Source organism: Nymphalis io, chromosome 5 (assembly GCF_905147045.1).
Source record: "Nymphalis io chromosome 5, ilAglIoxx1.1, whole genome shotgun sequence".
Taxonomy (NCBI): domain Eukaryota; kingdom Metazoa; phylum Arthropoda; class Insecta; order Lepidoptera; family Nymphalidae; genus Nymphalis; species Nymphalis io.
The window spans coordinates 4526928-4541881 of record NC_065892.1 but is presented as its reverse complement, the minus strand read 5'-3'; the positions used below and the strand labels follow the sequence as shown (position 1 = coordinate 4541881).

At 30.4% G+C, this 14954-nt stretch overlaps 1 protein-coding gene across 3 annotated transcripts in view; it reads left to right on the top strand.

The window, feature by feature from the left end:
• The window catches only part of LOC126768470 (glutamate receptor-interacting protein 2), a 313332-nt gene that overhangs the window by 258295 nt on the left and 40083 nt on the right, over positions 1-14954 (top strand). The window contains exon 1 of one of the 3 annotated variants that reach the window (XM_050486600.1): positions 1565-1741. The exons of the other annotated variants lie outside the window; for them this stretch is intronic. Coding sequence (XP_050342557.1) covers positions 1624-1741 — 118 coding nt within the window. The 5' untranslated portion in view covers positions 1565-1623. Of the gene's footprint in view, positions 1-1564; positions 1742-14954 lie in introns of those variants that run through there. 3 annotated transcript variants of the gene reach the window in all.

Below are 14954 nucleotides of genomic sequence, written 5' to 3'. Positions count from 1 at the left end.
ATACGGGATATATAAATTTCATAGTTGATTATGTCATTTCATTCGGAAAATAGAATAATAATTGCATTTTTGCTGGTACTTTTTTTATCTACTTACCGATGGTAATTTTAAACATGGCAATTTAAATGTTCATTCAAAAACCTAATTGAATAAAATTGTTTTATGGTTTTTGATTTATTTATATTTTAAATCATAATAAATGTGTTACGTTTTCTTTTCAATTGTTTATTTCTGCGTTAAACGTACTATAATATACGTATATCAAATTACTGTTTTTATTTTATTTATACCAAAGTTTATACGGCTTCTACAAAAGAATGACATTTTATTTATCCTTTTACAAAAAAATGCTACCCTCTTTAACGATATTATAACGATACTTTGAACTTTCCTGATATTTGTTATATATTATGTATATTTTTGTTTTAACCGCAATCTCGCCTGTTTTATTCAGTTCATACCCACAACACGTACAACACACTTGAAATGTTGGAAAAATAATAAAAAATGTATAATTGTGATAAAAACGCAAATACAATGTACTAATTTTCACTCGCAGTTTCGCCCACGTGTGTAAATATTAAGCACCATTTTCTGTATTCCTCACGATGTTTGTAAAATATCATGGTCGCTTGAATAGTTACAACGTGAAAGTATAACAGAAATAAATAAACAAACTACTAGTAAGAATAAAATTATAACAATATTAACTTTACGAAGCTCATGTTTTATACAAAATACTCACACTAACATTACTCACAGAATACTCACACCAGTAAGATGAAAGAATATCCTAAGCCTCATCACCGTCGATCATATTTTATTACCCCTAATATTTATATTGACTCGACAAAACAAACATTTTTCTTGTTACGCCGGTGTATAAATTTATTGCTGTCTGTTCAGGACTGCTCGTATTGAAATATTGATCGTGTCCCTAATTTCCAACGAAAGATAATTTTGTCAAAGAATTTTAATACATTACTGAATATTGGACCTCACTAAAATAATAATGATGTAATATATGTCTGAGGTATAACGAGATGAAGCACAAGATGGCTCAGTACTTAGAACAAGTCAATTTAAACCAAAGATTGCGGGTTCGAATCTGAGAGCGCCACTGAATTTTCACGTGGTTAATTTGAGTGTTTATAATTCATCTCGTCCTCAGCAGTTGAGGAAAACAAAGTGGAAAATCTGCTCTAAGTTAAGCATCTAAAGGAAAAGGCTTATCTCAAAATGTGATCGTAACAATAGTCAATAGAATAATATAAAGCGTTAATATTGAGTGATTGTTTCGCTTGAAATTGTTACGTTTTATTGTTTTAATTTTCTTTGTTGTAACCGATTTATTTATTTAAAAAAAAAACGTAACGATGTGAAAATGAGTTACTGTAACCCAAAAAACTGTGCAACATTAGATACTTTATTGCCACTAATACTTGTTTATTAATAAAAAATATAACGGACGTAGCGAGCGACGACGTTCTATATATAACAGACTCCGTCTTACAAAACAACGTATGGAATCGTGAAAGAGCGGTCAATGCGCGCGCACGCGCTGTCTAAACACGAAGATGGATCTGTGTGTGTTCTGTGCTCCTGTTTGTGTTGTGCTGTGAAATGTTCTCCGGTTTTAAACTGGCGAAGCAGAAGGGGATAGAGGAGGTCTACTGCTATAGAAGTGTGAAAATCAAACCGCCCAGAACGCCGATTTTGTCTCACGCGAAACATCAAAGACGTGAGTTGGCAGTATTACTAAATAAACACAGCTGAATGAGTGGTCCGTACGAACTTTGAATAAGATGGTTCGTTAATGGGATGTGCCGAATGGTATACTTAGTCTCGGCTTATATAAAGTTCTTCTTGCTGCGGAAATTGCCTTGTCATTATTTCGTGAAGTTAAGACTTGAGAATAAATTTCAATGTACGAAAAGAAATATAATTTTCTGTCTACTTGACTTCAAATTGTCTTCAAATTTAGATAAAATTTGTTTAATTAAAATTTAAAAAAAGAATTACTGTAAGTAAACACGTATACAGAAAGTCTAGTTTAAAACCTGAAACAGATACAAATAAATACATAAATATAATTATAATTATAACCAATACCATCGTTTATCTTCGTTTATTCAACGTGTTCATGAAATGGAAATAAACAAGAAAATATTTACATTTAAGCTATTCCGTAAGGGCCTAAATTCTACTCCAAAGAGCGCTCATTTCTATCGTGAGATATAAATAGGTAGTATTTGTAAACAAGTCGTTTTATTAGGGCACCACGTGCCTAACCGTTTCAAATGTTTAATCTTTAAACCTCTAACCAGGGCTTTAAACGCCGGATGTTAGAACAGTCTGCCCTTATGTTCAAAATAAAAGTAGATGTATTCATTATTAAAAGAATGTATCAATTAAAGTAACAGCATATAAATTTTCCACTGATGGATTGACGACATTCTTTCCTCTCGAGGGGTAGTTTTGGAGTTTATTCCACCACTAAAATTTAAATTTAATTAAAAATATATAATTATATTGCCCTATTTGGATGGACTCATATTTGTCATAATGAAAATTAGAAATTAAAAAAACTTACTGACTGACTTTCTTTTGCCGACTCTTCTGTCTGAAGATTTTGTTTCCAAATCAGTAATAGATTTTTAAGAATTAACAAGCAAGTGTAATGCGTCAACTTAGACTTTTATTTGACATAGATAAAAGTTAGATTCTTATAAAATATTCATATCAATATTGACTATCGGTATAGGTATAGGTAATCATTTATCATTAGAGATTAAAAAACAAAGTCTAATATTTTTATTCTTACTTCTAACTAATATTATGTACGAAGTTAAGTTTGTTTGTAGTAACGCTTTTGCGTCTTTACTACTAGACCATCATGAATTATCAGGGGTACAAAAATATGTGTCTGTATCTAACACATGCTCAGCTACACGCAAGTAAATCCGCGAGAGGAAACAGAATCAGTTTGCCTAAAAAAGTAATCAAATCTAAAATAACATCACTCATAATTGAATGAATTCTAGATTATCTCATAATCTTCATATATATTTAATCGTATCTCTCCAATATCATGGTCTACTGACTCGGCTTTTGCTTGAATGCCTTCTTCTTGAAATGTTATTATTTAATCTGAAGAGCCCTGCGATTTTTCATGCATTAAATTTGATTTATAGATTAAGTTTATGTGGTTATTGCGCCGCTTTTAAGTGTCACGGCGTGAAGTTAAGACTTTGTAGTTTCTGAAATTAGCACGCTCAACCAAATTGACTCTTCAGTATATAGTATGAAGTATAATATAAATTATATTGAATATCATCACATTCTTACAATTTAATTTTATGAATATGAATTATGAATAAATTATACTAAACAAAAGAAGGTAATTGTTATATTTAAAATAGTCATAAGAACGTTTTTTTTCTACGAACCAAGAAACGAATTAAGTTCCAGATTTAAAAATAATATTTTTGTTAATTTAAATTGTGCCAAAGCAAAAAGCAACATCTTTGAATGTCCCAATGGTGGGCTAAGGTTCCTCTCCTATTGAGGAGAAGGTTTACAGTTTATTGGACCACGCCACTCCATACACATGTGACAGATTTTCAGCCAATACGTGCAGGTTTCCGATGTTAACGTTCATCGCCGAGCACGAAATGAATCTAAATACAAATTAAGTGCATGAAAATTAAGAAATAATTGTCCTAATTTAAGCCAGCAATCTTCAATTAAAATTAACGTATTCTAACCACTGGGCCAACTCGTGTTTTTTGAGAGTGGCAATATTTTCTCAATTGATATTATCATTTTATTTTTTAATGAAAGTTGACAATTCAATTTTCCGTGTAATATTTCATATTTAAGCTCAGCGTCCGGCAGTTTTTATATGTATTCAGATGAATTATGAAAGTAAGCTGAAGTATCTCTAATAAAATGACTGCCTTTTTTAAATTAAATATACGCACCATGCCTAATACTAATAGCAACGGCTGTTGACCTAATAACCCCTCTCAGTTGCTGGCTTTCACATCTAAATTAAGAATCATTTGAAAGAAAACAGCCAATGGATCCATTACATCTGTCACTTTACTCCATCCCATTGAGGGTTTCCTAAATTTAGACGATTACGTAACTGACCCTAATTATGGTTCAGAAGAGAACTTTGAATCTATTTTTTATTGGTTATAATGTGGTCTTGGCCAGAAAACATTTTTACTACGATGACGCATTTGGCAAGGGTCGGGGAAACCACTTATAATTCTTATGTTGAATGATTTTTATTATATCTGTTCAGTTTAATATCGAATAAATGCTCACGCGTGCTCCTTTTGATATGAGAATATTTGATCCTTCTGTGCGAGTATTTTTTAAAGGATAAATCGTAAGGGACAACATCGTTGATATAACCTAAACCACAATAATATAAAATTATATTTTTGTGCTATTTCAAGTTTATAATATTTCAAATGCGAAACTTAATAATAGTTATTACGTTCCTAAAATTAATAATTCGACGAGCCGGTTGGCGTGGTTGGTAGATACTTGTCTTTCACTCCGAAGGTTTTGGGTTCGATTCCCATCCAGGACAGACATTTGTGTGCATAAACATGTATGTTTGTCCTGAGTCTGGGTGTAATTATCTATATAAGTATGTATTTACAAAAGAAAAGTAGTAAATGTAGCATGTCAGTTGTCTGGTTTTCATAGCACAAGCTTTGTACAAGCTTAATTTGGGATCAGACTGCCGTGTGTGAAAAATGTCCCAGGATATTATTATTATTATTATTATTATAAACTTTTTATGCATTATCAAATAGATTATTTTATTTATATTTAACGAACATTCGAAATAATAAACAGGGAAAATAATTATAACTAATCATTATCTTTTTATCATTAAACATTTTTACTTATTTTTTCTTATTATTATAATAATATGCAGTAACGAAGCGTATAGTATACGCGCCACTTTATTATGGCATAATAAAGCGTCATGCCGTTTGTCGTTACGGCGTACGACCCGTGCTTACCCTAAAGGCGAGCACAAACATATTTCACATTTTAAACTGAACTCAATATCTATCATAATTATCAAAGCTTACAAACTTATTAGCAATCAAATAGTATTAAGTATACCTAATATTCCATTGAACTATTCACAATGAAAAAAGTCAAAAACATTTTACAAAGGCAGCGATTCCGTTCAAAGCAACAAACCGTAAGACCATGCGGGCCCTTAGTCCTACCCTGACCCGTCACAAACGATTCACAGGACGTGCCTCGAAAGCTTACAGAAATAGGCTCGAATAAATTTCCCTGCCGATTTCATAGGGCCGCTGTTTTTTTCGTGTCAACACCTTTGCGAAAATGAAACCTATACAAGTGAGATAAACGTATTAGAAGATCCACATATTTTACTTTATAAATATTTCAAATATATTTTTAGAAAAATCTAAATATAAATGTTTTTATAATCAAAACCATTTGAACCAAATATTTAATGAAGTAATTTAATAGTATTATCTATATGGCTTCAATATTTTCCTATATTGACAAAATAAAATGTAGCAAAAAAGTAATTAGTTTTTTAAAGTAAATAAATATTAAAATGTTCATGAACAAGAACTGATTTTCTTAAAACTTTTTTATAACAGGACATAAATCATATAAAATGCTATAGACCTTTAAAATATTTCGGCATTTAAATTGCCTGGCCTGATACAGGCATATTACGTAGGGTTTATCGCCGCATAAAGCATCTTCATAGTTTAATAGTTTATTTATACTAATAAAATTGATCCAAATATTAAAATTAATCCCGTAATTGTACTAAATAAAGTATACGAATATTATTAAGAAGATAAATGATCACATCATAATATTATGTAAATACAAAATCATGCTTGTTAGCGAAGGTTTTTATTTTCACCTACTTCAGGTAGAAATACGACTTGGAATGCATACTGAATCCAATTATTAACATCCAGCGACTCAGTAGCGTATTCAGAAGGCGAGTAACTGTAAGTAATTGGGCTTATGATAATGAAGTCTGCAGCCACCGATTGCTTGAACAGTTATTTTTTATGACCACTACGAAAAATGAGCTACAATAATCCAGATAAGGGTTGCATAATGTACATAATGGAATTAAGGATTACGAATATGTATTTATTTCGTCATTTCATGAATGAGTTTAAATTAAACCTACAATTAAGGCCACGTTATTTACTTACGAATCTTATTGCTTAACACATATTATACTTAACAATATTACTGTGATAATTATGTAATCAATGTAATATTATAGATGATTTAAACGTTTTGCTTAAAATGAATTCGATTGTTTTTGTTAATATGCAAATCTATTTTAAATGATGAAAATATAACTTATAGATAAAAAAATAGCAAAGACGCTCAGCGTTGTGACAAGTTGGAAGTACAGTCACGGACAAAACTCATCAAGGCGCATTATAAATTCTCCTAGACTCAATCCCACCTGCTGTAATGGAGCGTCAAAAATAAAATACATTGAAAACACAATTTGGAATAGCGACGAAACACGTAGCGTAGCGAAGCTCAAATTTTTTCATGGCTTTTTTTATCCTTGATTCACGCGGACACCCCGCGAGGACTGAAAATGGATTATTCATTTGATTATTGGAGCAAGTCGTAAAGGAATTCAATTTTGGGTTCTGCGAAATGAAATTTCTGAAACCTCCTTTTCTCTCTAGCAAATAAATTTACAGCTGAGAAGTAGGTTAGTGTTCGGATGTGTTAAAACGGACCAGTGGCCGATAGGGCTGAAGTGTTTTATTTCCTTTGTTTCTTGAAATTCATTTTACTTCAAGAGCTCGAATTTCTTCAGTTTTTATGTAAAGTATTTACATTCAGTATGTAAATTATAATGAATAAAGTAAGCTTATTTAATATAAATATTATAAAAATCTGAGGATAAATGATATAAATTGTACGGTAAATAAATTTAAAAATGAATATTCTCACACTTGAAATTGTAATTTTTCTACTATTATTATTGAGGAAGTTTTATGAGGCAATAATTTTTCTACCTACAAAGCAAATATGGTTATAAAGTGGTTTATTAAAAGTGACTAAGTTCGACTAGAAAATGTTCTTTAAAATGATAAAACCAGTCTATTTCACAAAAGATAATAAAATGCAGTTTTTTAAAATGAAATATTTCTCTCCTTATGCTTAGCGACTCTTTGTGAAGTTGATAACTTGGTCTCATTCAGTGTTTCATTATTTCCCTTTCCAGCTCCTGTTCTTATATGAAAAAATGTATTCTGACATTCCTCATTCCATAAATTATTTTGTTCCTACTTACGTTGTAATTTAGAAAATAATTTTACAATAATAAAGAAAATAATTTTCATTTTTTTTAGTGTAGCCTCCAAATTTTATATTTTATTTTTTTTGTTTCGAATCACGTCTTTCATTCATATTCAAATGATAATTGACATTCACATCCGCGATTCTCAGTTGTCATGTCTGAATCGTATAGAAGTAATAAACTTAGCGCTCCAACGGACTTGTAATTCGCCATCGAAAGCACTTAACAAAAAATATTACGTAAGTAGTATTAGATCAAACTTATATTGTCAATATTTATTCGATATATAGACGGATTTTGTTATTTGTTAGTTTTGTCTTGTATAACTATGACGATTCTTATAGTAAATATATTATATACGTGGACGAAATAATTTCCTATCAATTCTCATAATAGTCGAGCTATTATGCTAAAACTAATTCGAAACTCACCGCAGATTATGAGTAAAATGTAAGAAAGTATTATGCGACATTGATTGTACCAATAATTATAAAATTTAAATGTATATAATATACGCAACAAAATAGCGAATCACCGTACTTAAGTTTTTATACCTAGTTCTAGAAAGAGACACGAAATGAGTTCTTTCAGAATAATACTGCTGAATGCTATCTTGAGTTTTTAAAATAAATAGTAATTTAGATTTTTAAAATAAATAGTATTCTAGATGTAAGATGTTATTACGTGAAGGAATATCCATCTTACTTCTAAAAGCGATCTTCTAATACATCGTTTAAGCTAAAACAATATAGTTGATAGCAAGTATATACTTTTGTCACATTTTAACGTGAAATGCAGATTTTAAATAAATGTTGTATATGAATAGCTATTAAAACGCCGAAGACGTAAGCAAAAATAATAATAATTCATACATTATATATGGTGTATATTTATTATGTACTTAAAAATATTGATACTGGGTTTAGCTATTTTAACTAAAGTTAAATTTAAAAAAGAATAAAAATAAAATTATTGTACAAACTAATATATTTTTTGCAAACATGCTAATATATTTCATCTGGTTGTTGACGACAGAATTAATGTTTTTACTTTTTATTTATAATATAAAATTATTTAGAGTCACCATAATTTTAATTGAAAACATGAGAAATTAATTCAAATCCAAAGCGTATTAATAACATAAATTAATGAAGCAGTTAATACTCTTACTACTTGTCTTAATACTCAACCTATCTGACCCTTATCACACCTGAAGCGAGTCCTCAGACCACAGATAGAAATATTTAGGGTCGAAAACTTTAGTCACTTTGACAGTTAGCAAATTCATTGTTTAGATTACTTGTTAGTTTATTAGAAGTTACTTCGGCTGACGGTGTTCAAAACGCCAGAAACAATATTTTGGTACACGTTGTTTATCGGGTTTGGTTGAAGCCAACTAATTAGTTTGTAAAAGTTTCAAATTCTTTATCGAATAACCAACAGCTATAGCGATTGGTAAAAGTTTTGAAACCGTATGGAAAATTTATTGATTGAAGAATATTGTTATTTATAGTTCGAGTTTTTTCTGAACATATTTCTGCTTTCGACTTGATCTACATAAACATGGATAGATACGTACTATAACAGATATTCACAGCATGCTATATATTATTACAAGCATAAGAGAATTAATATATTTTTATTACTTAAATACATTTATTATACACCGTATTTACTTATCAATAAAATATAAAGTAACTGTCTATCGATTTAGATCTAAATTAAATCAAATCAAATCAGTGACAGCCATTTTTTTTTAATTCTTAGTTTCTAAATGTTTGCCCTTACACATAGGTTAAGTACTCGTTCAATTAGCTTGTTCTAATAAATTAGTATGTGCATAAACTTCAAGACTCAGACATCTGCCAAAATATAAACGCTCGAACCATTTAACTGGATTAGTAAATTTGCTATTTGACTTTGCTTTGAACCATTTAGATACGAATTAAGCGTTTGATTTCTAACCTAGCAGTCTACTAAATTAACCAAGCACAGCTGACGATCCTTACCGATTGTCTAACTGCAGAACTTGGTACCGTCCTCTCAGTTATATTTTAACCAACTTTGATCCTTTGAATTGATTGGCTACTGAGATTCGTATCCAATCCATAAGTTTGAATTTCATTAAGCTTCTTATTTAGTAAATTAAATTTAACATTCTAACTTTGTGTTATATTCTAACTTTGTGTTTTTACGGTAAATTCATTTCTGAAAAAATTGTTTATATAGCTTTGAATTATTAATTATCTATCAAAAGGAAAATGAAGTTGAGAACATATGACGGATGAAAATCTGCCAATTGCCAAATGCAGGTTGCATTGAAGCATCTTAATGGAAAACGCTCCAAAACTTCTCCTCTTTGTCTTTGTCCAGCCATGGAACATTTTTTATACTTAGAGATGTTTACTTCAAGCGACGGTCCCTCAAAAATATCGTAAGTGTATGAAGCAGAGACGTGTTTGTATAAACCAAATTAAATGCGTGTACTACTAATCAGCTAATATTAAACTCATTAAAAAATATAGTACTTGCAGTTGCAGTAAGGAAGTTAGCACTCATAATTTATTTCATATAAAAACAGAAACCGTATTATATGTCTATTGTCTTCGCGATACATCAAATTTCTCAGGAAGTAAGCAATTTCAAGGAAATATCTAGCACGCAAAAAGGCCATCGATTGTTGAATCGTTGATGTGAAAATAATTATGCTTATTTTTAAAATCGATTATAGTTCCATAACCCTCTGCTAGTTCTTGAGTGAGATTTTCAATTATTTTTTTTTGCCATCATGGGATACGAGTCGGTCTTATCCCCAGAACACGCCAATAGATGCTTTACATCAAAAAGCCCGAATTTGACAAAATACTTATTGTATCATTAGTAATTTCAAGGAGTGATTACTTTACGTATTATATTGAAATACTAGGCGTGGAAATTTACATTTTTAGCGAAAAATATAACTTGCAGATTGATTAAGTTAATTGGTTAAAGAGTTTGCGAAATTTGCAAAATTTCGATGGATGATTGATATGTATATATTAATAAATATACGTAATTATTTTTTTTCGAACTCCCGCAGTTAATATACTTGTTTATGTAACAATTTTTATTTACTTTCTGTCAATACAGCCCCATAAAACTATTTCTATGCCAAAAAAATAGTTTGATTCGTTATTCTGTTTCTGCATGAAAAATAGAAAATCTTTCGCGTTCAAATTATTAATTAATACACAGTGAACCCCTTTAAAAAAAATTAAGTTATATAGTACTGTAAATGAATACAAATATCAAAAAGAGAGACGAATGCCTAAAATACCTCCTTATCATAGTATTCGTAAAACCATCAGTGCTATTCAATATGAAATAATTACCTCAGTTGTGAAATGTTAAAAATCAACACGCGGTGATACGCTAATTTGATGCATATATTCTTTGAATGTTATGGTTGTTACAGTCAATATCGCTTTTCTAACATTTCGTATTCATATATGATGTTATGCGTATTTTGAGATTGCTAAATATTCGTCAAATACCAAAACAATGACGTAATTAGGTATAACACAATGTCAAAAATTATTATGTGTTTCAACTACAGCGAAAATTCTTCTGAAAGAGAAGTACTGGTGGTAGGGCTTTGTACTGGTGGTAGGGCTTTGTACTGGTGGTAGGGCTTTGTACTGGTGGTAGGGCTTTGTACTGGTGGTAGGGCTTTGTACTGGTGGTAGGGCTTTGTACTGGTGGTAGGGCTTTGTACTGGTGGTAGGGCTTTGCACTGGTGGTAGGGCTTTGCACTGGTGGTAGGGCTTTGTACTGGTGGTAGGGCTTTGTACTGGTGGTAGGGCTTTGTACTGGTGGTAGGGCTTTGTGCAAGCTCGTCTGGGTAGGTACCACCCACTAATCAGATATTCTACCGCAAAACAGCAATACTTGATATTGTTGTGTTCCGGTTTGAAGGGTGAGTGAGCCAGTGTAATTACAGGCACAAGGGACATAAAATCTTAGTTCCCAAGGTTGGTGGCGCATTGGATATGTAAGCGATGGTTGACATTTCTTACAATGCCAATGTCTAAGAGCGTTGGTGACCACTTACCATCAGGTGGCCCATATGCTCGTCCGCCTTCCTATTTTATAAAAAAAAAAAAAAAGCCAACTAAGCCGCTGTGCAAAAACACATGCGTTTTTGACTACGTACTGTCATCCAGAGAGAGCTCAGGCACAGGAGTGCAAACATTGTTAAGCTTTAAACTCCATATACACAATAACTGTTACAGATAATTTCTTAACAGAAAATCGAAATAGCGATACCTCGCCCAGAATTTGAAGCGAGGATTTTGTAATACAACCTTATAAATCAGCTGCTAGATTATCGAGTTTTTTGTTACTTTGAACCATATCACACTTGAATAAGTATTAATTTTGCTTGAATCTTTTATTAGATTTGTTGTTTTTTTTAATAATTAATCATAAAATAAAATAATTTACATAATTAACAATAATTATAAATACAAACTAAAAAGTTTAAAATGTTTTTTGCAAAATAATGAGTTATTTTAACTTCGAAGCAGATTATAAGTGATAAGATGAAGATAAAATACTTAAACAAATATTTTATTATTCAGTGCTTGTCGTCAATGCAATTTCATCTTCAATATTTTATTACAATAATAAAAAGTTTTAAAGCTTTGTTCTATATAGCAATATAAAAAAATATAGCATTCGGTTTTTTTTTTAAGTTGTATAATAAAAATGCAAACTATTAGCCCATAAATGTTACTGCTGAGTAAAGACTTTCTGTATTCAGAAGGCTTGGACCATATTTTACTGCACATCGTGTTTGTGTTTTGAGGAGTTTGTGGATGTTTTGTATTATACATGTGGCAGAATTTCATGCGACAGGTTCCAACGCGGTATTTTCCTTCATCACATAATTTGATTTATTTTTAATTTATGCAACTTTTTGTTACAACCTGGTCATACATTCTCCCGTAGTCACTAGCAAGTAGTATAAATAGCTCATTACACACTCACACACACACACACACATATATATATATATATATATATATATAACTGAGTGACATAGACAGAGCTTAGGCTGAACACCAAAAAAAATTACATAGTAGGTTAGCACTACGAAAGGGTTTTCGAAAATTTCAAGTGATAAAGGGGATAAAATTTGAATTTAAAGAAAGAGCTAATAAAAATGCAATCTAGCTATTCTGAATGATGACACGAGCGAAGCCGCGGGTAAAGCGCGTAATATTATAAATGCGAAAGTGAGTTTGATTGTTACACTTTCTCAACTTAACTACTCAACTCATGATTATGAAACTTCGCATACACGTTGCCATTATAACGGTATAGACAAAGGGTAGAATAGGATACCTACAGCAAATACCCTGAGTATTTTTATGAAGCCGCCAGCAGGAACTAGTAACACTTACATTTGGAACACTAATGAAGCGTGTAACTTATCGGTAATTGCACAAATTTGAACGAGTGATTTTCTTTAAAAAAAATCTATCTACTGGGACATCTTGGCTCAATGAAAACGTAATATTGTTTCATCATTATGTAATGTATATTTTAATACAGCAACATTTATAGTCGTATTTATAATTTATATTTATATTTCTATTAGAAACCTTAGCTTTGTTATAGTCCACAGGATAGAATGTCCGTTAACGAAATATCGCAAAGCCGGATAGCATTTACATATGAATTAAAGTGCTTCATTTACAGTTCATCCTTAAGTTAAGCAAAATATAATGAACGATTGCCAAATTCATTTTTTATATCATACATGTGAGAGTTTCCTGATAAAATAGAATTTTCAATTGTGTGTTCCATTCGGGTCCTACCATAACATGGGTAGTTCATAATAGAATGATCAATGATACAATTAAGCATAGAGAAACGAATCAATTAAATAATGAATAATACTGGTAATCAAATATAATAAAAATACAAAAATAAAAAATAAAATATACATAATTATATTTGTATTACCTTAAGGCAAACATTTTTACAAACAGCTTTAAATTATAGATGAAAACTCAATCGATAATTTGATTATTAAATTGGTGATTAAATCCATGCGATACTTTAATAAGTGTATAATAAGTACATATTGTAAATACATCAACAAATGACAATAAACACAGTACAGTAACAGCCTGTTAATGTCCCACAGCTGGGCTTAGGCTTCCTTTCCATTTTGAGGAGAAAGTTTAGAGCTTATTCCACCACGCTGCTCCAATGCAGGTTGGTGGAATACACATGTGGCATAATTTCAATCAAATTAGACACATGCAGCTTTCCTCACGATGTTTTTCTTCACCTTCAAGCGTGATATGAATTATAAACACAAATAAGGCACATGAATATTCAGTGGTGCTTGCCCGGGCTTAAACCCACAATTATCGGTTAAGATTCACGCGTTCTAACCACTAGGCCATCTCGTCTTAACAATAAAACAATTCATTATATTTGCGTTTAAATTTGAACATATGTTTGAATTTGATAGTTTATGCTCTAATAATAGAAAGCATTGTTACAGTGACGTCACAACAATTGAATTGCTAAAATTGTAGATATAAATATTTATATGCCACTTATACGTTCGCATTTCTTATTATATTGGTTTTTAAAATTTCACGATCCAAATATAGAATCTTAAGCTATATTTTATTATTTCGTTGTTCGTAGACAAATGTGTCAAGCTCACATTTATTGTTGTTTCAATAAATCTACAAAAATGTTATGTATGTTTAAAAATATTAAATATATTATACTGGCATTTAAAGAATAAGCACCATATAATACAATATCGTTTTAATAATTTTGTCATTTAAAAATAAGAGGAAACATTTTATATAAATTACAACCTTAAAATTACAACTTTAAATTTTTATAACTTTTGTTAGACTCAAACGATTTTGATGAAATAAAGACAGCGTAAAGTTATTTTAATTTGTAATTTTTGCCGTTTTAAAGATTACCCCGGACAAACAGGTAGACAAAAAATTGATTGCTTTGGTAACTCGCAAATAGCTATATTTACTTTTAGAGAAGTAGTTATTTTGAAATCACAGACAGACTAGAAAGAAAAATTAGAATTTTATGAAAGATTGTTGTAAGAAATGTTATATATTTACTATGTAATGTGTATATGTGCAAATGTGGATTTCTGAAATAACTAAAAAACAATTTATTTAATAAAATTTAAGAGAAAAACCTTGACCGTAGCGATTTTTCAATATATTTTTATGAAACTGTTTTGTTATATAAGGATATGATATATCCACAAGGATTGTAAATTTATGTACCTTGTGATAAGGATAAAAGCAGACGTCATAAACATATTTATCCAAAGCTTTGTTGTTGTTATTATATTGTTTGCACATAACTTTGTAAAATCTCGTGAACGCAATTAAAAATTTATGTAAATAATGTTTGCAAATAGTTATTCAACTTTAAAAGAACCTTCTATGATATATAAATATTCTATTCAACTTTATAAGAAGATTCTATGATAATATACATTTCGTTTTTGACACGTTCGATATTTTTAAACTAAAAATCT